At 54.1% G+C, this 24859-nt stretch overlaps 1 protein-coding gene across 1 annotated transcript in view; it reads right to left on the bottom strand.

Annotated features, from left to right (window-relative positions):
• Positions 1-24859, bottom strand: part of DTX1 (deltex E3 ubiquitin ligase 1) — a gene marked incomplete at both ends in the record, with an annotated part of 35236 nt that overhangs the window by 7751 nt on the left and 2626 nt on the right. The window contains one exon of the mRNA XM_079717669.1: positions 9488-10175. Within this exon, the coding sequence (XP_079573795.1) occupies positions 9488-10175 (688 nt within the window). The remainder of the gene's footprint in view (positions 1-9487; positions 10176-24859) is intronic.

Genomic DNA, 24859 nt, shown 5'->3' with positions numbered 1-24859 from the left:
TGAGTGGCTCCCTTAGGTCTGCTTCAGCGCTGCCTCGGTAGAGAGACCTTCCTCACCACCCGCCATCACCTCGAGTACATGGCACATAGTAGATTGTCAAGAAACACTTGTTGCATGAAGGAAGGAAGGAAGATTGGATTTTGCGGGGATGTTCCAAGCCGATGACTCACGCTCACGTGCTCGGGCACAGTCTCCCCGTGCATTTTTTGCACACGTTGGAAGTGAGCCTTGAAGCAGCTGCCCCAGAGAAGCCCCTCTGTAGCCTTTAGGCCCTCGGACACTCTGTGCCAACTTTCATTCTAAAGTGAGCACACTAAGTGGGCATCCGGGGGAACAGCACAAGCAAAGCTTCTCTAAGAAGTTCCCAGAAATGCTCCCCATCCAACTCAAGGCAGAGATTCCATGGTAAGGTTTGGGGGAACCCAGACATTTCCTGGGAACTGTCTCAGTGAACATGCCACACAGAGATGGGCTAGGGGTCAATAATTCCAAGAGCTTGCTATGTCCCAGACTCTGTTGTAGACCTTCCCTACCTCATCTAATTGTCCCAATAAGTCTGTGATATCCCATTCTACAGAGGGGGAATCTGAGGCCCAGAGAGATGAAGTAACTTGCCAATAAGTGGTAGAGTCCAAGTGTCAGCCCAGGATGTCAGACTCCAGAGTCTGTCTTCTCAGCCATGTGACACGAAACCAAGTTCTCTCACCCTGGCTCAGAGACTGAGGCAGGAGGCTGTTATCTGAGGAAAAAATCTCCCCAGGACGAGTCTGGGAAAGAGGGTTAGGGTGTTTGGCTTCCCTCTCTTTCCTTTGCCACAGAAGAGCAAACAGAGATGCCTCGTACCTGCCCTTGCTGGGAGGCAATGTTCAAAGGCAGGATGAGATAACTTGGGGAGATTTTCCTAGTTGCTGTTCCTCACACTGTTCCCTGCCCTTTCCTGTCTGCGTACCTTTGTCACACTGTTTCCCCTGTCTGTTCATACTGTCTATTCCCAATTCACATCTTCCCTTTGAAGACAGGTTCAAAGGTCACTGTCTTCATGAGGCTTTTTCTGATCGACCTCAAGCAAATACATAACCACGCCTTCTTTGAATTCCCAGGGGACTGTGTTTATCTTTTGTTTTTTTGAGGACACATTTCCTGTCTTACTTCCTAGTTGTGGGGTTCCACTCTTATCTCTTCCACCAGACTGTGAGCTTCTGACCCAGTCCTGTGACCCCAGGATTGAGGATGAAACTCGGTGCAAATGGGTACTCAGTAAGCACTGAATGGAGGAGTTGAGCCCATTAAGGAATCGGTCTACTAGTTCTCTGGTCTCTTCAGAGGGGTGCCTGGTATCCTTAGAAACAGTAGTTCTTAAAAATAGAACTACCATATGACCCAGCAATCCCACTACTGGGCGTATATCCAGAGAAAACCATAATTCAAAAAACCAAGAGAAGCCACTGCAATGAGAAGCCCACGCACTGCAACGAAGAGTAGCCCCCGCTCGCCACAACTAGGGAAAGCCCGCACGCAGCAACGAAGACCCAATACAGCCAAAAATAAATAAATAAATAAATAAATAAATAAATAAATTCATTTTTAAAAAAAACACATGCACCCCAATGTTCATAGCAGCACTACTTACAATAGCCAGGACATGGAAGCAACCTAAATGTCCATCAACAGACGAATGGATAAAGAAGATGTGGTACATATATACAATGGATATTACTCAGCCATAAAAAGGAATGAAATTGGGTAATTTGTAGAGATGTGGATGGACCTAGAAAGCGTCATACAGAGTGAAGTAAGTCAGAAAGAGAAAAGCAAATATCGTATAATAATGCATAAATGTGGAATCTAGAAAAATGGTATAGATGATCTTATTTGCAAAGCAGAAATAGAGACTCAGATGTAGAGAACAAATGTATGGATACCAAGGGGGAAAGGGGTGGGGTGGGAGGAATTGGGAGACTGGGATTGACACATATACATTATTGATACTACTTATAAAATAGACAACTGATGGGAACATACTGTATAGAACTACCTAATGCACTGTGGTAACATAAATGGGAGGGAAGTCCAAAAGCGAGGGGATATCTGTATGTGTATGGCTGATTTATTTTGTTGTGCAGTGGAGGCTAACACAACATTGTAAAGCAACCATACTCCAATAAAAATTAATTTAAAAAAAGAAAAAAGGAAAAGAAAAAGAAACAGTAGTTCTAACACCAAATGTGCCCCCAGAGACAAGGCTGGAGCAGGGATGGCAAATACATGACATGGGTACCATTACTGCCTATCTAGCACCCATGGCAGGCATCACCAATCAATCCTAGCACTCCTTTCCACTAAGCTAAAATGCAACTTCAGAATCCTTGTCAAGAGTGCTCCAGGAAGTCATTTCCATTCAAGCAGAGCCAGCACATGAACTGAAATCTGTTTGTCATTTATCTTGCAAATGATCGGAATGAGGCCCAGAGAGGGGAAGTGGCTTCACGATGGTCAACCAGCTGGTTAGTGGTCCTGGAGTTTCTGAGTCAGAGGCCAGAGCTGAGCCCACCAGGCGGATCTGTGGGGTCACCTGGTGTTGAGCCAGCCTTCTGAGCCCTCTGTGCCCTAGAGGTGGGCCAAAGCCTTTGACCTGGACCCTGGAGCTGGCTCAGGTTTGGGAGGCCTGCAGTGAGGGCTTCATGAGTGGATACATTTGCCTGCTCTGGCCACTCCTCTCTGTCCCAAGCAACAAGGGGGCTCAGGACCCCAGAACCGCAGGAAGTCACAACCTAGGCTGGCCTCCCTGTCCTCTCCCTCTCCTCCATGCCCCTGGCAGGCCCCAGGCATGTCACATTCTCTGATGGTGGTTTCAGGTCCTCTGATTGGCCTCAGATGCTCTCCAGACACCTGGCACTTACCCCATGGCCCCCTGGGGAGCCTCTGGAGGCTCAGGCCTCAGTCATTTGGGTCCAAGTGGGTGAGGATGGGGCAGAAGTGAGAGTGCCATGTCATGGGGAGAAGGAAGTTGAATAGCGCCTGGGCCCCCCCACCCCGTTCCTTGGGCCTGCTCCTGTCACCTGCCCCCGTTCAGTGCCCACTCGTCCTGTACCTGAACCCCTGACCCCCGCAGTCCGGGGTCAGCCAGGTCTGCACCCCCAACCCCTCTGTAGAGTCTGGGGGCTGAGAATATCACGGCAAGCTCCTGGGAGACAGGGTGCCCCATGGGTCCAGCAAAAGCCACAAACCATCAACGGCTGCCGCGGCCTGGCTCGCTTCCCCTTTCCTCGCTCCAGCCATCCCACCCCCACCCCCTGCCTGAACAAGCTGCTGAGCGTCTACGGGCCTCAGTTTCCCCTCTGTCAAACGGGACCTCTCACCCCTGACCCCGTCCACTCCTAGGGGTTCAACGGTACTAAAGTCCCCTTAGAGCGATATTTTGAGGGGTGGCTGTCATTTAGGGCCCAGGTTTATCCAGAGGCCTGGGGGGCTCCATGTCACCCTCCCCCACCCTCCTGGTCTCCCTGCTCCGTCGGCGCGGGGTGGAGCCCAGGCAAGGGAAGGGAGGGGAGGGGAGGGGAGGGCTGTCGGTTGGTTCCCACGGCCGGCCCGGGGCAGACGCGTAGACAGGAGTGTGTGGTTTGGCCTCCCAGGGAGCCGGGCAGGAAGTGCTTCAGGTCTGGGGGGCGGGGGGGATGGGGCAGTTTGGTTTGACCGTGCGGTGAGGCGCTGGGGGAGCCCAGCGAGAGGAGAGGCAGGGTGACAGCCAAGGCACTCCAGCCAGGACAGGAAAAGGGGGAGGGTGGGCAGGCCAGGGGCCCCCTGAGGACATGGTGAGGGTGAGACTTTTCATGTTGTGCCTTTCGGGACTGTGTTACTTTTGAAGCATTTAAAAGTCATACCCAGGAAAGAGCCGGAGAAACAAAATGTGGATTCTTTAGAACATAAATGTAAAATCACTGCAGGAAATAAAAAGAAGGAGGAAAACACCCAAACACACCCACCACATCAAAGCCCACTTCCCCACCTATTCTCCATATCCAGATTGAACCTGTGACAACAGAGTCATACCAGTCTGGCTCCAGCTCCCAACCCCACCGGCTACCATCCCATGCAGAGTAAAAGCTGAAGTCCTCAGCACAGCCTTCGGGGCCCTGCAGGACTGGCCCCATTTCATCTTTGACCTCTTCTCCCACCCCACATCCCCTGTAGCCTCTCCAGCCACACTGGCCTCCTCGAACATACCAGGCCTGCTCCTGCCTCAGGGCCTTTGCACAAGCTGTTCCCTCTGTCTGCAATGCTTTCCCCCCAGTTCTCTGTGTGGCTTGCTTCTCAACCTCCTTCAATCCTTTCTCAAATGTTATATTCTCGTCGAGGCCTTTTCTGACCTCTTTGTTTACAATTACATCCCTCCCACCACCCCCTACACCCCTTCCTTTCTTTATTTTACCTCTGTAATCATTAGTACTCTCTACCATATTCTAGAATTTATTTATTTTGTTTATTGTTTGTCTCTCACTAGAATGTGAGCTCCAGGAGGGCAGGGATTGTCTGTTCTGCTCATGGTTGTATCTCCAGGGCTCCAAGCAGTGGCACTGATTAGGTTGGCAACACTGCAGTCTGATAGGGATGTACGGCAGGGGCAGGGGTAAGCCCCCCTCCCACTGCTAGGGGCAGATTTGAAAATGCAGGCACTCTGATATCTGCCCCCATGTTGGTCTTTGTTGCCAGCCCCACTTCATAGGTGCAAAAACAGGACCAGAGAGGGCAATGAGCTCCACTGGGGTCACACAGTGAGAGGAGACACAGAAGCTGGGCCCACACTCAGCCTCTATGGGTCCATCTACTCCCTGGACTCCACAACACCTTGTGGAATCAGGGCCAGGTCTCTGGGACCCTGGCTGGAAACTTGGAGTGGGCAGACGGGGGGGTGGGGTACCCCAGTACCGTGGCCGACGGGGGTTTTTGAATCAGAGTCCTAATCGCGTGACCTTGATCAAGTGCCAGCCTTTCAGAGCCTCCGTTTCCTCATCTGAAAAATGGGGATGATAGGACCCGCCACCTTGGGTTTCTGTGTGCATCAAGAGAGGCGATGCATGTAAACGCCGTGAGATGCAGCCTGGGACATACTGAGCGCTCAGTAAATGGAAACAGGCCTGCAGCTGTCCTCCTCCCTCTCCCTTCCACCACGTGGGCTGGAAACTCTGAGTCTGTCCCACAGCTGTGTTCCAAAGTGCTGGATGCTGCCCTCTCAGGTGACAGGGCGGATCTTTCCCACCCCTCTGTGTCTGTCCCCCAGGCCCCGGCTGCCAGCTGGCTTCCCGCCCCATCACAGGGGGGAGTGGAAAAAAACCCTGGCCAGGGGGACACTCTGGCCCACTGGCTGTGTGGCCTGGGGGCAAGTCAGTGCCCCTCTCTGGACCTCTGTCCTGAGATGAGGATGGGGGGGTGAGAAGAATGACAAAGAATGATGTCAGAGTTCACCCCTCCCTTGCACACGGATCACGTGCGGTGATTTGAAATGCATTTGCACGCGCATCAGCTCTGCTGAGCCAGCACGTGTGGATTGGGGCGATTTTAGCTCCGTTTGGCAGATGGGGAAACTGAGGCCAGGGAGGGGAAGCCATGCACCTCTCTCGGCAGGAGAGAGGGAGGGTGGAGAGGAGGGAGCAGGGGAGGGAGAGAGCGGATGAGAGGGAAAGAAAGAGGCAGGAGAGAAGGAACAAGAGACAGACAGACAGACAGAGACGGGGGGAGACACAGTCACAGGGAGAAAGAGAGAGACTGAAAGGGAGGCTGAGACTCAGAAAGCTGTAACAGGAAAGTCACAGACACACTGCTGTGGCTTGAATTGTGTTCACCCCAGAACTCACGTGTTGAAGTCCTAACGCCCCCCAAACCCCCAGACACTTTGGAGACAGGATCTCTGAAGAGGTGATCAAGTTATGAACAAGGTCATTAGGCTGGGCCCTAATCAATATGGCTGGTGTCCTTATAAAGAGGAAATTTGGACACAGAGGTACAGAGGGTAGATGATATGAAGACACAGGGAGAAGGTCCCCATCTGTAAGCCGAAGGAGAGAGGCCTCACAAGAAACCCACCCTACTGACACCTTGATCTCAGACCTCCAGCCCCCAGAGTGCGAGACAATACATTTCTGTTGTTTGGGCCCCCCAGTCTGTGGCACTTTGTTATAGCAGCCCAGGCACAATGACAGACATAAACACAGAGGCAGAGAGACCGTGAGAAGGGCCATGAGGGGCTCTATGGGGTTTGGGGATCAGGGTGGAGGTGGGGGGCCTGGCTGCCTAGCTCCTCAGAGACCCCATCCCTTTCCCATCATAGGCTGCGCCAGGGCCTCAGTTGCCTTGGCAACGGGAAGCTTCAGTCTGGAGGAACCAGGGTCTGCCATCCCCATGCCTCCTTCCTCCCACTCCCCTCACTCAGCAGGAGACTCCACGTGTCCTGTGCCTACCCCCGCCAACTCCGAACCAGGGGTATTTTTAGCTGGAGTTCCTTGGAGATGAGGGTTGGGGGGCCTCCACCCAGGCTTGTCTGGCTGCGGGGGGTCTGTTAGAGGGGCAGGGGTGAGACTGGGCAGGGTCTTCATGGCCAGGGAGGGACGAGGGAGCCCCATCAGTCCCCCATGTCCCCTTTCCAGGCCAATGTCTGGTTTCAGAGAGGGTCAGAAAGAGCTCCCAGGAAGAGGAGGGGGAGTGATACAGACTGGGTAGGGGGCACATGGCTGGGGACAGCAGGGTGCTGGCAGGTCACAGGAGGACACGTTTAATGATCAGCACCCCCACGGAGAAATCTGTCTTCTCTCCAGAGCCCTCCTGAGCTCAAGCACACTCTATAGCTCCCTACTGCTGGCAGCACCAAGCCCAGGCCCCACCTCAGGCCCGGCAATCTGGCTCTGTACTCCCAACATGGAAAAAATCTCAGCCCCTGCCGTTCCACCTCTATCCCTGCGCAGTCTCCAGAACCTGCTGGATTTATTCTCACCCCCACCCCTTGGCACTTGCACTGCCCCTGCCTGGGATGCCCTTTTCGGTTCTCTCTGGCACCTCACACTCCAGGCCTCCCCACACCTCTAGCCCTTCTCTAAACATGCCGTGTCCTTTAAGCCCCATTGAAGTTGTGCATGCTGTTCCCTCTGTCTGGAACAGCCTTTCTCCAGGCCCGGCTACCTACCTCCTCGGTGGGGTCTGCCTTGACTATCCCGTTCCCTCTCAACCACACCACCCCATCCCACCACCTTCCCCAGCACTTCCCTCTCTCTCCAGCAATTGTGTTCGTTTACTCGTTTGCCGGCTGTATGTCTGGCAGTTTGGACCCTGTTTGTCTTGTTGGTCTCTGTAAACATGCACCCACGGTACACATTGGAGAACCGATACTGAGCAATTAAAACTGAGCAATTCCCAGCTTGCCCTAAAACAGTGGCTTTCAAAAGTTTCATCAGTGACTAAGAAATTCATTTCACCTGGCGACCCATTAAACACATGTAGAAATCATGCAAAAGGTTCACGGAACAATTCTTACTGTTACTATGTATGACACATGCCAATATTTTCTTTTCTATTCTATTCTATTCTATTCTATTCCATTCCATTCCCAGAACATTCTGGTTACAACCTTCTGATTTCATAATCCACTAGTGGGTTTCAACAATACAGCCCCGGAGAGAAGGTTCTTGAATTCTTGCTGCAAAGGCCCCTGGGACTTTCCCGCTTCTGCCCCCTCCTGCATCTACTCCAACTTGCTGTTCTACTCTTCTTGTCATTCTGGGGCCCTCCAGCCCTCTCTTTTCATAAGGGAGCCAGAGCCAGGTCGCAATTTACAAGGAGCCACAGTGAAAACCTGTCTGTGATCCCCAGATGGGTAAGTCCCTCCCGCAATGCCTCCCCAAGATGCTTTCCCCGACCTCCTCAGGGCTCCTCTCTGTGGGCCCTGGGACGGTAGGGCCATAAGAGGGATGACCTGGAGGGGAAGGTGGCGAGGAGGGGAAGGGAGGGCGAGGCTGGCAGGTGGCGGCTGCTGTAGTCCTTCCCGTGGAGAATCACAGCTCCCCCCCCTACCAACCCTACTCCTGGATAACAATGGTAGTCCTGGCTGCCACAGCAGGACTATTGCGACGTAGGTGCTATGATCAGGCACACAGCTTCCATTTCACAGATGATGAAACCGAGGCTCAGTGAAGGGGAGGGACTTGCCCCAGATCTCACAGCTCATAAGTGGCTGCCAAGAGGGGATCTGAACCCAAGCAGTCAGACTCTCAAAGGTTCAGAAGGGCGGCCTAAGTCAGGGTCCCTTCCCTTCCCCAGGCCTCAGTTTCTGTTGGTGAAAGGGGAGACCTGGATACGGTGACCTCAAAGGTTGTCTCCATGCCTGACCTTTGCTGAGGTCAGATCAGCACGGTCGCTCTCCTGGGCCGTGCCAGAGGGATAAGAGCAGAGCTGACTTTTGGTGCCCGTTCCGCCTTTTGGGCAGCACGACCCACACCCCGGCTGCTCTTTTCCCTCTGGTCTATCTCAAGGTCAAGGTCTTTGCCCCTCCCTCTCTCTCCCACCACTTCAGGGCCTGGTCCTCTGCTGAGATCAACTGAACCTGGGCTCCAGGGTGGGGAGCCGACAGGCTCACTGGGTCCCTATCCCGGGGCCTCGATGCCTTAACCCAGGGACTTCCAAAGTTGTTGTGAGCCGGGTTCCCTTCCTCAGTGAAATCCTGATGGGAAAGCCAGTTCACAAAAGAGATTCCAAAAAGGGCTGCTCTGGTTAAAACAAGAGCAGAGAGGCTGGCTCTTGTGTGCCTGACTTCTTAACCACCACCCTCTCCTGCCACTAACTCGGGTCACCCCAGGAGTCCCTAAAGCCCAGCTTGAAAATCACAGTATTAGCCCCAAGTGATGGTGATATTTAGATGTGGCCTATAGGGGAAATATTTTGGACAAAGGCCTAATGCTTGCTTGAGCCTCCACATGAGATGGGACAGGGGTGGAAACCCTCTAAAAATTCGAAGACAACACAGCACAGAATCCTGGAATTGGTGTGAATTCCAATCCCTGCTCTCCACCTGGATGGCCCTCAGAAGGTGCCATACCTCTCCCAGCATCAACCTCCCCATCTGTAACAGGTGCATGGTGGAATCTTGGGGTGTGTGTGTGTAATAAATGAGGTGGTGTAGATAAAGAGTTTAGTAAATAATAAACATGGACTGTACACCATTATAGTTGCTGCTCTGGGCCCATCACTGTGAATTGTGTGATCTGGGAAATGTTACTCTCACCATGCTTCCGTTTCCTCATCTGTAAATTGGGGATGATGACGCTCCCTACCTCACAGGGTCCTTATGCCTGGAGATAAATGAGCATTAAGGTGCTCAGTTAACGCTTGGCACAAAGTGAATACTTAATAGATGCTAGATATTACTTGTGATTATTATAATTACTGTAATTCTTTGTTCCTAGCCCCAGTGGGCAGCCACCCCTGCGCCCAGGGCCCGGCTTACCCCGGCGGGATGGAGGCGCGTGCGCTCACGCTGGTGGCGCGCTGGGGCCCGGGCCGGTTGAGGTTGTTCTGCCCCGGGGTGGGCGCGCCGCTGGGGGCGCTCGGGCTCCGCGGGGACGCGCCGGGGGGCTGCGCGGGCTCGGCGGGGCCGGCGGCGGGCGCGGCCCAGAGCGCGGCGCCTGCGAAGGTGGCGCTGGGGCGCACGGCGAGCGTGCCCGCTGGTCCTCCGGGCGGCGGCTGGGGCGGCGGGGGCGCGGGGGGCGCGGGGGGCGCCTTGCGGCGCTGCGAAGCCAAGATGGCGTTGGAAGCGGCGCGCGTGCTGTTGACCAGCAGGCACTGCTGGCACGAGCAGGGCTGGCCCGAGCTGGCGCCCACGGGCCACGACTGCGACTTGGGGATGGAGCCGACGGTGAGCGGGTAGGCGAGGTCCAGGCGGCGGCGCAGGCGGCGACGCCGGCGCGTCTGGCGGTTCATCTGCGACATGCTGTTGAAGTAGATGAGGTAGCAGAAGCCGAGCGACGAGAGGTCGAGCCACGGGTGCTGCTTCTCGTAGGCGTTCTGGATGGTGATGCAGATGTCCATGTCGTAGGCCGTCCACGCGCCGCCGTCGTTCTCCCACTCCCACACGATGCCCTTGCCCGGCGCCGACGACGGGTCGTAGAAGTTGCGCCGCACCGGCCGCATGGTGCCTGTGCTCACAAGGGGGACGGGAGTCAGGACCGGAGGGCCGTTAACATCCGCGGCCAGGGGGATCGGGACGGGCCGGAGGGGCGGGGGACAACACCGGGGTCAGCACGGGCTGGAGGGTCAGTACGGGCAGGGGCGAGCTTGAGGGTCAGCCCATATGGGTTGGGGCGAGAGGAGCGCGGGCCCGGGGAGGCGGGTGTGCAAGGCAAGGAAGCGGGGTGTCAGGACGGGGATGCAAGTCAGCAAGGGGGGGCAGGGGTCGCAAGCTGCCCCCACCACTCAAGGGTGAACACAGGCACTGAAGCAGTGGCCCATCACAGGCCCTGGGGGAGGAGAAGGGAGAAGGGGGTGTGGGCCGTTTAGACAAGGAGGGGGTGGGAAGCAGAGTCAGAGCCTGGGGTGGGAGCCGGGATCAACAGAGGCCACGACCGTGCCGACACCGACGGTCCTTCTTTCCTTCATTAGTTCACTCATTCAGTAATCCGTTCATCAGTCCATCCATTCATTCATTACTTCAAGCACAAGTTCATTTATGCGTTCCTTAATTCTTTCATTCGTGCATTCCTTTATTCATGCCTAGGTTTGTGCATTCATGTATCCCTCAGTTCATTCATTCAGTAATTCTCTCAGCTCATTCACCCATGCCTGCCATCTTCATACCTGCACTTATTCTCCTGCAGCAACTTTATCCATGATTTCAGTCATTCCTTCACTTACGACCATCCTGTATAAAAATGTGCACCCTTCCACATTCCTCCTTTCCCCTCTCTCCTTCCCTGTTCCATCTGGAATACTTTATATGTGACATATATATCTTGCTTTCTGTCTGTCTCCTCCCACTAGAAAGACTGTCACTGCCACAAGGCAAGGACTTCGTTTTATTCACTGCTGTATCCCCAGCGCCTGCACACAGTAGGTGTTCACTAGATATTTGCTGAATGTGGGAATGAATTCATTAGTTCAGATATTGATCCATTCTGAGTTCAGTTATTTTATTCTTTCACGCCTTTTGCTATCCTTGCATCGGTCCATTCCTTCATCCACGTATTTATTCCTTTTTTCATGCATCTGTTTGTTTATTTGTTCCTTCTTTTAGCAAACATGCTGCCTGTCTGCTCTGTGGAGGGCTTCGTGCTGAGCCGTCATTCAAAATGAACATAACCACGTGACGACCCCAGCCGGGTGGGTATTCATGCTCCCATTTTGAAAACAGGGGCCCTGAAATTTGGCTCCCAACCTCTGCTCCATGCTTCCCAATTCTAGATGCTTCCTGAGAGCAAGGCTCCATGGACACTGGGTTAAAAAAAGATGAACAAGGTCCAGGCTGCAAGACTTCTCAGTGCCTTTAGCCTGCTCTGTGCCTTGGGGCCAGTGTGGAGAGTTTCTTTTGGTTCACGTGGCACACTGGCAGGAAGGCTGCACGCTTGACTGCTCCTCAACTGTGGGCAAGTCCCTTAAGTCTCCCTAAGTCTCGGTGGCCCCATCTCGAAAATGAAGGTGATGATAATCCAGCCCCTCTCCTCTCACACGGGGCTGCTGGGAGGATTTGGTGAGAATACCCACAGAGGACAGGGTCTGGGTGGGGCACCAGGGCTGGGAGGCAGACAGACCTCATTTCAAGCCCCAACTGGCCAACTTTCCAGCTGTGTGTCTGTGGTCGGGTGACTCAATGGCTCTGAGCCTCAGTTTTATCATCTCTAAAATGGGCACAAGCAGACCTTCCTTATAAGGTTGCTAAAAGGATCCATCAAGACAAATAGTGTCTCTACTCTGATGATTCCAATATCCTCTCCCCTTAGAGCCAGACTTGTGTATCCAGATGCTCCCTCTCCACCTTCCCATGCAGGTCCAGTGGGCTTCCCGAACTCAGCTCTGCCACCCCAAACCTGCTCCTCCCGAAGCCTTCCTTGTTGCAGTTACTGGCAGCTCCATCCTTCCTTTTGCTCAAGCCCCAAACCCCCAATCCTTGGACCCATCCCTGACTTCTCATGTCATACCCCACGTCCAATCTATCAGTAAATCCAGTGGTCTCTATCTTCAAATACATCCCACATCTGACCACTTCTCCCTCTCCCCATCGCACCAAATCGACCTGGTCCAAGCCACTGTGTTTCTCTTGCCTGGACTATTGCAGTAGACTCATTACTGGTCACTGCTTCAGTCCTTGCCTTCTGTCGTCTCTTCCCCACACGGCAGCCAGAGGGATCTCATTCAGTGCAAGTCAGATCACGTTCTTCTTCGGCTCAAAATTCTCCTGTGGTTCCCTGCTTACTTGGAGTCAAAGTCCTGGCCATGACCTACAAAGCACCACATTGTCTATAAAGCCTCTACAAAGTCCCACAGGTCTATAAAGCCCACCTCTCACTCACTCCCTGGCCCCATTGCTGTTCCTCAAACATCTGAAGCAACGTCCAGCCTCAGGCCCTTTGCATTTGCTGTCCCCTCCCCCTGGAATATGACCTAGCCACTCCCAGACGTTCTCACAGTTTTCCCCCTCCTTTCTTTTAGGTCTCTGTTCAAACATCCCCTCACTGGAAACGCCACCCTTCCATTGCCCTCCACGGCCATCCTCTTCCCTTGCTCTCTCTCTCTTCCTGGCACTCAGTGCTACCTGCATGATACATTCATCTGCAGACTTGCTTTACTCTGTCTCCTCCGTACAAAGTCAGGGATCTTGCCTGCTTTACTCAAGGCTCTATCCTCTGTGCCTAGCACAGTGCCTAGCACGCAGTGGGCCCTCCCTACATGGGGAGTGTTTCCACTGTCAACTGGCAAAACCCCAGGGTGCCTGGCCCTGGAATCTGCAGCCAGATGGATGAGGACCCATCATGGTCCATCCTGAGGACCCCCTCCTTCCCCTGCCTTGCTTAAGCTTCTCTCTCCTGGGCACAGACTCTATCTGACCTTCACTTGGGTCCTGACCCAGGGCTGAAACAGCTAGTCCTCTGCTCGAAGCCCAAGGGCTACGGGCTACCCCCTGCTCCCTGCCAACCTCCCAGACTCCGAGAGCTGGGGAAGTCGAGGCACAGAGCTGTAGCTGTAATGAGAGAGGCGTGGTGGGCGTGGAGTCCCCGGGCTCCTGTAATGTGCCAGTCAATCATATGAAAACTCCCCCCTCCCAGGCCTCCAGGGCAGCCTCATTCTCCAGTTTGTTTTATCATTTTAATTTAGCAGCGTGCGCATATTGACTTTTTCCTTGACAACGGTGTTCTTCCGGGGCAGGCCCGAGAGGGGATTAGTTAGAGGGAAAATCTGGGTTCCTGTTCCCACTCTGCTCCTGAGTCCTGGTCTCCCCCGCTTAGAGCCTCAGTTTCCTCATCTGCAAAATGAGGGCTCGTGACAGATGATCTTCAGGTCCGATGTGTCCAAAGTACCACCATTAGCCTCCCAGTTAAGGGTTGGGGTGCTGTGTTACATGGAAGGTGTAACCCCTGAATGGGAAGGCAGGGGGTGGGAACTTGCTATATTTAATCACCTCTGTGTGCCAGGTCTTGAGCTGGGCAGGCCAGGGTCAGGGGCGGGAGGGGCAGAGTGAAGTGGTTGAGAGAAACAACTCAGAAGTCTCACAGGCCATATGCCAGTCCTGGCTCCACATTTAGCCTCAGTGTCCTCATCTGTCAAATGGGGTATTCATACCCACCCCCAAGGAATTACTGTGGGGCAAAGTAAGATAATGCACATCATAGGTGCTTGGCAGAGCTCTTGGCTACGGTAAGTGCTTGAGGAATGTTAGCTAGGACGCTGTTGTTATTATATACATTACCCACATTCACCTTTTCCCAGCCCTTGGACACTTGGCAAACTCCTATTCACCCAACAAAACCCTCTACATGCCCACCTCCTCCAGGAAGTGCTTTTCCGTTCTGCTGCTATAGCTAGCACATGCAGCTTTTTACTGCATGTATATCTTTGCACTATCATTAAGTGATTTGTTTTTGTTCTTAATCTCCCTCACTGGTTGATGACTTTCAGGAGGACAAGGACCAGGTCAGATCTATGTTTTTGTTCCCAGCACTAGGCACAAGGCGCAAATGAGGCATCTGCAACTGAAACAGGCAACCTACTGAAACAGGCAACCTACTTGGCATAGGTCGGGGCTCAGAGGGAGTGGGAAGGAGGAGGGGCTGGTCTTGATAGAGAGGGAGTGCAGACTGGAGCAGAGGCCAGAGTGCACAAGGGGTCCCCGGGGAAGGAGGGACAGGGTTCCTAAGGTCAGCATTGGCCAGCTCTGTAACAAAGGACTCTGGGAGCTCCTCCCAGCCAGCTCAGGGCCAGCCGGCCCAGGCGTCCCTCTCTCCAGGGCTCTATTTAGCAGGTATTGATTTTCCTGCCTGTTTACTGGTAGTTATTAAAGGCTGCGTCCCTGGAGTCCTTTTCAAACGAGATCGGAACCTGGCGAGCTGGAGTAATTAGGGCAGCTGCCGTCCTCCCCGCTGGGCCCTGCACCCTGAAGCGCCCAGTGCTGCCTGCCTGCCTGTCCGTCCACCTCCCAGCTCACGCTGGCCGTGGACCAGGCCGAGGGGGGCCAGCTGGTTCCCTGGTGACCTGCCTGGGCTGCGATCTCCAGATTTCCAAGGGAGCAGCAGCGGAAACACTCTTTCTCTTCCCCAGTGGCCCTGGCCTAGATTTTCGGCCAGAACAATGGGTCTAAGATGAGGCTGGAGGTTCCTCAGCCTGGGAGATGGGAAGGGCCTCAGACTGGTGGCCTGGATGCACGGCTGGTCTTTCTAACATGGACCGGCTCTGCTGTGTCTACTCCCCTTCTGTGGCCTCACGGGTACCCAGCTGCACTGGCCACCACTGGTCTGTGTCCCCATGGCAGTTAGGAACCTGTGTCAAGCACGTACTATTTCTGGGCCTGTTTCTGTGTCTGCTTTTGTTCCCTGTCCCCCCTACCCACTCCTTCGTTTCTTAGGAATGTTTGGTTGAAAAATTCCAATCTTGTTCCAGCTGAACTGAGGGGAAAGGGGCTTTGGCCAAATGTCAGCTGGAGGATTGCAGGAGCTGGGCCCCTGGAGACCGGGTGTGGGGACGGCTGCGGCCACTGCAGCCAGTGACCAGTTCATGCCTGGGGCAGAGACAACCAAAGAGAGATCAAGACACAGGTGGGGGGAGCAAGAGACAGGGAGAGAGGGGACTTCCCTGGCGGTCCAGTGGTTAAGACTTCACTTTCCAATGCAGAGGGTGCGGGTTCGATCCCTGGTCAGGGAGCTAAGATCCCACATGCCTCGCAGCCAAAAAAACCAAAGCATAAAACAGAAACAATATTGTAACAAATTCAATAAAGACTTTAAAAAAATGGTCCACATAAAAAAAAATCTTGAAAAAAAAAAAAAAGAGGGAGAGAGAGGCACAGAGACAGAGAGACACACATGCACAGAGGGCCGAGATCAAAATGGGAAATGCTAAGGCAGATACAGGAGAGTGGGGGGCAGAGAGACTTAAAGAAACAGAATCCTGGGACTTCCCTGGTGGTCCAGTGGGTAAGACTCTATGCTCCCAGTGCAGGGGGCCCGGGTTCGATCCCTGGTCGGGGAACTAGATCCGGCATGCCGCAACTAAGACCCAGTGCAACCAGAATAAATACATAAATAAATAAATATTAAAACAAAGAAACAGAATCCTGAAGCCTAGAGACTGAGATAGTCAGGGACAGTCAGGGAGAACGAGAGAGCTAGGCCAGGAAACAGGGAGAAGCAGAGGGGGGGGACGGGGGATGGGGGACGGGGGACGGGGGACGGGGGGCGGGGGTGGGGAGACAGCAGCTACAGCAATACCAATAAAGCTAACGTTTACTGAGTCCCCACTATGTGCCAGAGGCTGTGTTCAGCACTTTCCTTGCATTAACTCATTTTATCCTCACACGGTTCCTTCTAGGGAGGGACCAGAATTATTCCCGTTTTACAGGAGACAGCTGAGGTCCCAGAAGAGTGAAATCTTGGGAGGGTTGGGGATAATGCTTTATTCACAGAGCAAAGGGAAGGCCAGGTTAGACTGGTTCTAAGGGGTTTAACTCAGCCAAGTGGTAGCCCAGCCTAGGATACCTCCAGCGACGGGGAACTCACTACCTCAGCTTTGCCCTCAGTTGTTTCACCGTGAGAGGTTTCTGGCTGGAGAACGTGGTCCTGATCTGACCCCTCTGCCTGAAGGCGGGGTGTGTGGGTGTCTCAGCCCTCCAGCTTTTGGCTTTAAGAAAAAGCTGACTCTGTAGAGAGACGGGAGGGTTCTGAGCCCTCCTGTCTGCCCCTCTAGTCTCCAAAGTGTTCCTCCCTGGGCTGAGCCAGTCCCAAGGCTCAGCAACAAACCACTCCCTCTGGGGGTGGCTTCCCGGAGGGAAGTGACCTCAGTTTGGGGGCACCCAGACCCTGACGGGAAGGGGGGCCCGTGGGAGGCAGTCATGGGACATCCTGTCAGGTGGGGGGAGTCCCGCTGCTGGCTGAGGCCTGTGACTGGGGGTTGGGCAGTGGGTTAAGCATGAGTTCAACACCCACTGGATGCCAGGCCCCAATGGGGTAGTTTCCTGATTCCTCCCCCAACCCAGAAGTCATCATAACCTTCATTCTCGCTCAGAGAACACACTTCTGTGGCCCAGGCTCATGTGAAGTCATTTAATCCTCACAATGGCCCTATGAGGTAGGGATATTACCATCCCATTTTATTTTATGTTTTTTTGGCCGCGCTGTGGAGCTTGAGGGATCTTAGTTCCCTGACAAGGGATGGAACTTAGGCCCTGGCAGTGAAAGCGCCGAGTCTTAGCCACTGGACCGCCAGGGAATTCACCATCCCATTTTAGAGGCAAGGAAATAGAGGCACAGAGCAGGGTAGGAACATGTCCAAGGTTATCTGCAAGGAAGTGGTCCAGCCAGAAGCCATCCCAAGGCCACCCGGTTCCAGATGTTCCCTTCACTGCTCCACTTGTACTAGCCCACGTTCCAGGGGAGGAAACTGAGGCATGGAGGTTACACGGTAATTAAGGGACACAGCTGAGGTTCAAACCCAGACTGTTATATGGCCTTCTGGAATAGCGGCCCTCTCCCTTAACCCCTCGACTGATTATCTGCGTGGCTGGCCAACCCCCTGACAGCAATAACAATAATCATCCTGCTTCATCGAATTCTTCTGTGCCAGCTACTGTGCTAAGGGCTTATGTGCACCCTCCAGTCCTCGCAATAGCTCTAGAGGTTTTGTGCACTACTGTTAGCCCCATTTGGCAGATGGGGAAACTGAGGCTCCTTGGGAGGACTTGGAGGTCCACCTGTGGGTGGTGGCTGGGCTGGGATTCGAACTGCCGTCTGTGGACCCGGGGCACCTCCCTCTCCCTCCCGCCCTGTGATCAATAATCCCGCGGTGTTCTGTTTCCCTCCAGACTCTCCCAGGGGACTTGTCAACAGAGCCACGGCCCATTAGCGGTTTCTGCACATTTGAAGCTGGCCCAGGCTCCCCAGGGTCTGCTGGCGGCTGGGCAGGAGAGGGGAGGGGGTCCCCAGCCCTGCCTGGGGAAGGCTGAGGGGCTGCACGGCACTCGGAGAGGCTACCACCTTCAAATTGGTTTCAAAAGGCCCTCGCTCTGGAGGCTGCTGGCAGCTGCAAGCTGGCTTTGCCCACTTTATGGGCTGTGTGTGTGGCTTCCCAGTCACCTGGCTTCCAACACACTCGGGTTCAGACCCCCAGGCACGGCAGCAGCAGCTGAGAGACGGAAATGAGAGGGTAGGAAGCAGAAGAAGCAGAGTCTCCTGGAGCCCTCAGTGGTGTTGGGCAGCTGCCCCGATCCTGCCAAGCCTCTGCTTCCTCATCTGTGAAACAGACATCCTCCTCCTCCTCCTCATCATGATGGTAAACACTCACAGAGGGTCTGCTCTGTGCCAGGTACTGCGCTAAGTGTTTCACATGTTAATTCTTTTAAAAAAAATTTTTTTTGCGGTACGCGGGCCTCTCACTGTTGTGGCCTCTCCCGCTGCGGAGCACAGGCTCCGGACGCGCAGGCTCAGCGGCCATGGTTCAGGGGCCCAGCCGTTCCGCGGCATGTGGGATCCTCCCGGACCGGGGCACGAACCCGTGTCCCCTGCATCGGCAGGCGGACTCTCAACCACTGCGCCACCAGGGAAGCCCCACATGTTAATTCTTAATCCACATGACACTCTACAGAACAGGTACCATTATTACCATTGCCTTGTACAATTGCCAAAACAGAGAGGTGAAGTGATTTACCCAAATCACACAGCTAAGTTATTAAGCCAGGATTCAACCCAGCCAGATTTGAACTTCTCCCCCCCTTCCACTGCCACCACCCTGGTCCAAGCCCCATGACTGCTTGCCTAGACTACTGCAGCAGCCTCCGTCGTATGTCCCAGGTTCCACCTTTCGCACCCTGTACTGCATTCTCCCAAGGCAGCCAGAGGATCTTTCACAAACTCAAGTCTGACCACATCACTCCTCTGCCCAGCAGCCATCAATAGCTCCCTAGTGCCCTTAGGAAGGAATCAGTCTAAGCTCTTTAGCTCATCTTCAAGGCCCATTACAAGCTGTCCGCATAGCCTCACACTCTAACGACACCAAACTTCTAGTTATTCTCTGAACACATCACGCATGGCTATGCCTCTGTGTATTTGCACGTGCTGTTCCCTCTGTCTGGAATGTCCTTCAACCCACACCACCCCACTTCCCTCCCTGCCGAGTTCCTACACACTTGTCATGGTTCAGCTCAAGCACTGTCCTCTTAAAATCTTCTCTGCCATCCTCAGGGAGGATCACTCCCTCCTTGGGACTCACATAGCACCTTCCACCTACAGTACCACCATTAAAGCACAGAGCTCACTAAGTGTTGAGGTGTCTGTTCCCTCCAACTTGGAAGCCTCTCAAAGGTTGGGCTGGCTTTCAGCCACCTTAGCATCCCTTCATAGCCAGGAGCACAGGGAAGTAGGTACTTGGAAAATGCTAGCTAAATGAATGAATGAGTGGGTGAATGAATGAATGACCAAATACACACAAGTGAACCTACCTGAGGACTACAAATGACTAGGCTGGAGACTGCAAGTTGAGGGTGAATTTGATTTTGTCTTGGGCGCCACGCTATTTACATCTTGTAAACATAATGACCAGGCATTTAAAAACTGGGGTGGACTCACTCAAGTCTGGATTTCAAAAATCACCAAGTATCCAAAGAGGCAGCCCCAAGGATTGGTCTTCTTGGCAACAGTTAGCAGAAGCTGAGTCACAGTCACTCCATTCATGTTTTCAAGTATTTACTGAGTGCCTACTGTGTACCAGGTACTAGAGAACAACAGTTGAATGCCGTTACCTTCCCAGCCACTGCACACACTTCTACTGGCTGCCTGGGCCCTGGAAGCATCTGAATTTTCAGCCTCTTTCTAGATGGGGAAATTGGAACCCAGAAAGCGAAAGCGGCTTTGTCCAAATCACCTACAACTTAGAGATAGATGTGGACCCCAGGCTCCTTGACTCTTATTTTCACAGCCCCAGGTGACTAACACCTTGGCATGAATGAACCTTTGTTCCCTAGAAGAGAGGAACCTGGGGAGAGCTCCAGAATGTGCAATTTCAGGTGAACCCTGCTTGCAGTGGGCAGGAGAGGGACAAAGGCTCAGTGGCGGCGGGGCCCAGCCTGTCACCGGCAGAAGAGGTGGCTACGCTGCAGCTGCTGGCAGGACTGTCCCGGTCACCAGCGCTGCCTTCTTTGATTGCTTCCTCCTTTGTTCTGCATTTCAGGGCGTTTAGCTCCACGGCCCAGTGCCAGACTCCTTCCCATCGCCCATCACCCGCCTGCCACTGCTATTCAGGCAGGTGGAGGTGGCAGCCTGGAGCAGCTCCAGAGGGACGATGGGAGGAGCCCAGAGAGGGAGATGTGCTTGGCCAGGGTAACAGAGCAAGGATGCAGCTACACAGGACCTGGGGGAGACTCAGTCTCCAGCCTCCCTGCTCCTGGAGCCCAAAGATCAGGAACAGCCCCATATCCCAGACCTCCTCGGTGTCTGGCCTCCTGTATCATGCCCATCACCCCTACCAAAACACAAGGGCTTTGAGGGCAGCGATTTGTATCTGTCCTGTTCACTGCTGCATCCCTAGTGCCTAGGACGGTGTCTGGCCCATAGTAGGTGCTCATTAAATTGCTGCTGAATGAATGAACAAATTAATACCACAATCCCATGAGATAGTCCTGTTGGGCCCATATTACAGAGGAGGAAACTGAGGCTCATGGAGAGAGTGTGGTTTACCCAAAGTCAAAAGCCAGCACCCCCTCATACCCTCACCCCACCCCACAGTTACCAGAGAGCTGCGAAGGAGGGAATCCAGAGGCTGGGCCTCACCAGCAAGGCTCCCTGAGGCAGCCAGTTCCAGATTTGGGGCCCCTTGCTCTCAGCTGGTATCAGCCAAGGGCAGCTGGTGGCTGGTGGGGTGCCTTTGTGGACTGGGAGGCCAGGGGGACTCATGGAGGGGGCAACAGTCTTGGGACCTGGAGGCTGTCCTGCAGAGTGGCTACCACTGGGTGTGATGCAGGAGTGAGAGGAAGGAGGGAGGCCCAGGGAGACACAGATGTGGGGGGAGGGAGGCGTGGGAGGGCCCTGGGCACCTTCCATACCCTGAACATACCACACTGAGGAGGGAACTAGGGATCCCCCTGCCCACAGCCTGAATGGGCAGCTCCGCTGTGACCAGTCCTGCCCCATCACCTCCCCATCCTGGCCCCTCCTCATTACCCTCCCATCACATCCCCCATCACCCCCTCTGTAGAACCCCCATGCCTCCCCTTGCACTCCTTATCACCTTCTTCGCTACCCTCCATCACAGCCGTTATTACCCTCCCCATCACGGCCCCCTTTATCACACCCCCAGCTCCACCCCACCATCAACAGCTCCAGTCAGAGTCCCCATCGCCTCCCCGGCCCCTCCCCGCTCCACGGCTCTCATCACCTTCCCCATCACCGCTCCTGCTCCAGCCCCACACTTCCGCATCACAGCTTCCATCACCTCCTTCATCTCTAGGTCAGACCCTCGCTCCCTTGGACCGATGAGGAGTGGGGGTGGGTTGGAGAGAGCAGGAAAGGATGGAGGGGGGAGCAGCAGAGGCAGGGTACACCGAGAGGAGAGAGGAGAGGCTCTGAGGAGGGTTTGACCCAGGATCTCTCACACCCACACCCCACAGGAGTGGTCCAGCCGTGGGGCGGCGCTGTCCAAGGTGCTGGGGCAGCCAGGCCTGGCGCAGGGCGGGCGCTGCAGACCACCTAGATCTGAATCTCCGATCCATCTCTTCCTGGCTTGGGCAGGTGGCTCCCCACCCTCTGAGCCTCACCTTTGCTAGATATAAAATGGGTCAGGAAGGGCCTGCGTCAGCCCCTGCCCAGCCTGCTTCAGCTCTGGCCTCCAAGGGCCCATGATGAACGAGGCTGGTCCTGCAGTGTGACTCTGGGTCCCCTGGGGCCTGGCCGCTAAAGGGTGACAGCTGGCAGCCCGGCCATGCCCGGTGGGACTCAAGAGGCCTCGCTTCCTCTCCTTACCTCTTCCCACTTCTGTCACTGCCTCCGTTTTCCACTCAGGCCTGGGTTTCCTCTAGCCAGAAGTGTTCCTCAAACCATACAGAGTCTTGGAGGATTCCTCCTCCAGAAAGTCCTCCGTCTCAGAGGCCCCAGGCACACACTGCCCACATCACTTGGCCAAGGGCAACCTGTACCTCTCCTATGAGGTATTTAGGTCTTTTTCCTACTTCAACGTGAGTACTATGAGCAAAGTAATATTCTCCATGCTTTTACCTGCATTACCTCATTCAGTCCTCACGGTAATAATCCTCTCACGTAGGAACTATTCTTATTCCCATTTTACAGAGCAGGAATCTGAGGTTCAGAGAGGTTAAGGGGCTTGCGCATGGTCACACAGCCAGCAAGGGGCCAGGCTGGAATTCAGATCTATATCTGAATCTGGGAGTTCAACTGCCATTCCCATGATATGTATTGATATTTGTCTTTGCTTTCACTAGACCCTGAAATCAGTTTGGCAGGGGTCTTGTCCTTCTTTCTGAGTTCCTAGGAACCAGCCCAGGGCCTGGTACTGAGCAGGCACCAATGACTGTCCAATAAAAGTGATGATGAATTTATGGTACCAGAAGAGACTCCAGGAACCAGACAAGCAGCCAGAGGCAAAAGGATGGATCTGTAAGGGTGGAGATGCAGGCAGTGTGACAGGTGGTGGTGGGAGACACCCACGTATGGACTAGTTGGACCTGCGGCCACCAGTGGACGGACCCCACCCAGTCCAAACGCACATCGCCCTTCTTGTCCCTGGTGTCAGGCCCAGCCCCTTGGGGCCCTCCAGGTTGTCTGTGAGAGGGTCCCAAGGGGTCCTGTAACCGGGTAGCTGGGCCCTGGAGGCCTCTGGGGTTGCACAGGCTGTTCCCGCTTTGGTGCAGAATCTGGCAACAAGTCAGAGCTCTCAAGGGAGAAGGGGGAGCGGACTCTCTCAGCTGGCTGGTTGAATGTCACCTTATTCTCCACCTTGAGACCTGTCTGAGAGGCCTGGGTTCCAGAAGAGTGATCGACTGTGTGACTTTGGGCAAGTCACTCACCCTCTCTGGGCCTCTGTCTCTCCATCGATATAACGACCTGCCTAGGAGTCTAAATTCTGGCGGTGCCTTCCCCAGTGATGGCTGCTCTTCCCACTGGGTGGCCCCACCTGGTCTCCAACAGCCTAAGTGTGTCTTCAGACAGGATGTTCCCATAAGGGCACCAGGGCTGAGTAGAGCCCCAGCTACCCAGAGAAGGGATGATGTAGGCTTGGAAGATGCTGAAACCAGCCGCCACCTGTGACTCCAGCCTGACAGCTTGGGAGTGCCAGGCACAGCTGTGCTTTGAGTCGTGGGGACAGCAGTTGTGGATGGTCCCCAGCCTGGCCTCACCGAGCCTCAGCTGTCCCATCTACAGAATGGGCAGAAGGCAGCCATAAGTGCCCCCAGCAGCAGTGGGAGAAGAGAATGGGAGTCACCAGTCCGTCCGAAAGGTGGCCCTCCCCCTGCCCCCAGCCATGTGAGCTCATGGAGAAATCTGGAAATTGCCTAGGAATTGGTTAGGTCATATGCCTGTGAAAGGAACACCAGGGTCACAGCATCCCTGCCACTTGGGTTTCAGACCTGCTGGGCTTCAAAGGGAACCTCACTCCCTGTAGAGAGTGATGAAAACAGCCCAGCAGGGGAGAGGTGATGGGGCACCAGCTGAACAAACAGCAGCCCCCATGGGACCAGGCCTGGCCCTTCCCTTGTGGTCCAAGCCTGACATCTGGGCTTTCTTCCGCTGGCCGCGTGACAGGCATATGGACAGGGCATTTGTGGGTCGAGCAGATTGGTGCTGTGTGTGTGTATGCACACACGTGTGCACCTCGGCACATGCCACGAGGCGAGTATTTCTGTATAGGCCACGCTGGGCATCCCATGGCACCACTGCTCTCCTATCCCACGGGCAGGTTAAGAATGTATTAGGGCAGGGGTTGGTGAACTGCAGCCCGGGGGTCAAATCCACCCGCTGCCTGCTTTTGCACAGCTCACGAGCTGAGTGGTTTTTACATTTTCAAATGGTTGGGAAAAAAAAAAGATTTCATGACCCGTGAAAATGATAGGAAATTCAAATGTCAGTGGCTGCAACTAGTTTTATCAGAACACAGACGCATTCATTCATTTGCATACTGTCTGGCTGCTTTCAAACTACAGCGGGAGAGTTAAGCTATAGCAGCAGTTAACAATAGAGACTGTAGGGCCCACAGAGGCTAAACTATTTACTATCTGACCTTATCAGAAAGTCTGCAGCTCCAAAGTCAGGGTGCTGGGGCATGCTGCTACCTCCCACAAAACCCTAAAGTTCAGCTGCAATGAACCGGTCAAGAATTTTACAATTAGAAAATCTAGAGAGAGGTTGTGTTCATTTCAGTACATGCACGTGAGCTTTGGGTCTCACAACTTTATATTGTTTGTGTGTGTGTGTGTCTGTGTACCATGATCTTCAAGATTTAGGATCTCCGACTCATCTTTCATGCATCTGTAGTGTTCAGCACATGCTAGGCACATGTGGGTAATTAGTTAAGGTCTATGGGATAAAATAACATGTGTGGTTCTCTCCATCAACTCAACAGTCCTGCTAGCAAAGCGATACTCTTGCCCATTTCATAGCTGTGGAAACTGAGGTCTGGACGGGTGACAACGCCTGCTTGAGGCTCTTTCCTGGACCATTAACTATGAGGACAAGATGTCCTTCCTTGACTTTGTATTGCTCCTGGGAGAAGTGGGCGATCACATTATAACATGTCTGGTGGGAGACATCTTGTCCCTCCCTCTAGCAGTTTTCCAGGCATCCTAGGTCCCCTGCTGGCCCTATAGGTTTCCAGGCCTTCCTCCCTTGCTGGGGGGTCTTGGCAAGCTCCCAGGGGCCTTTGGAGGGATGAGTATTTTTTTTTCCCTTTTCCGGCAAACAGGGCAGGTGTGGAGTGAGCAGCTCCCGGAGGGGGCAGTGGGAAGACGACTGAAGCTGAACTTCTGGGGGATCCAGCGAGGCTGACCCATAAGAGGGGTGCCCTTGAGAGTAAGGGACCTGCTGAAAGGGGGAATGGAGGGAGTTTGGGGCATTAGGAGCCCAAGTGGGGGTGTGGGGATAGAAAAGGAGCCCCGAACAGGAGTGTGGAGATCAAAGGCAAA

The sequence above is a fragment of the Hyperoodon ampullatus genome (assembly GCF_949752795.1).
Source record: "Hyperoodon ampullatus genome assembly, chromosome: 13".
In the NCBI taxonomy this organism is placed as follows: Eukaryota; Metazoa; Chordata; class Mammalia; order Artiodactyla; family Ziphiidae; genus Hyperoodon; species Hyperoodon ampullatus.
The sequence above is the reverse complement of the archived record's forward strand: the minus strand, read 5'-3'. Positions and strand labels throughout refer to the sequence as shown.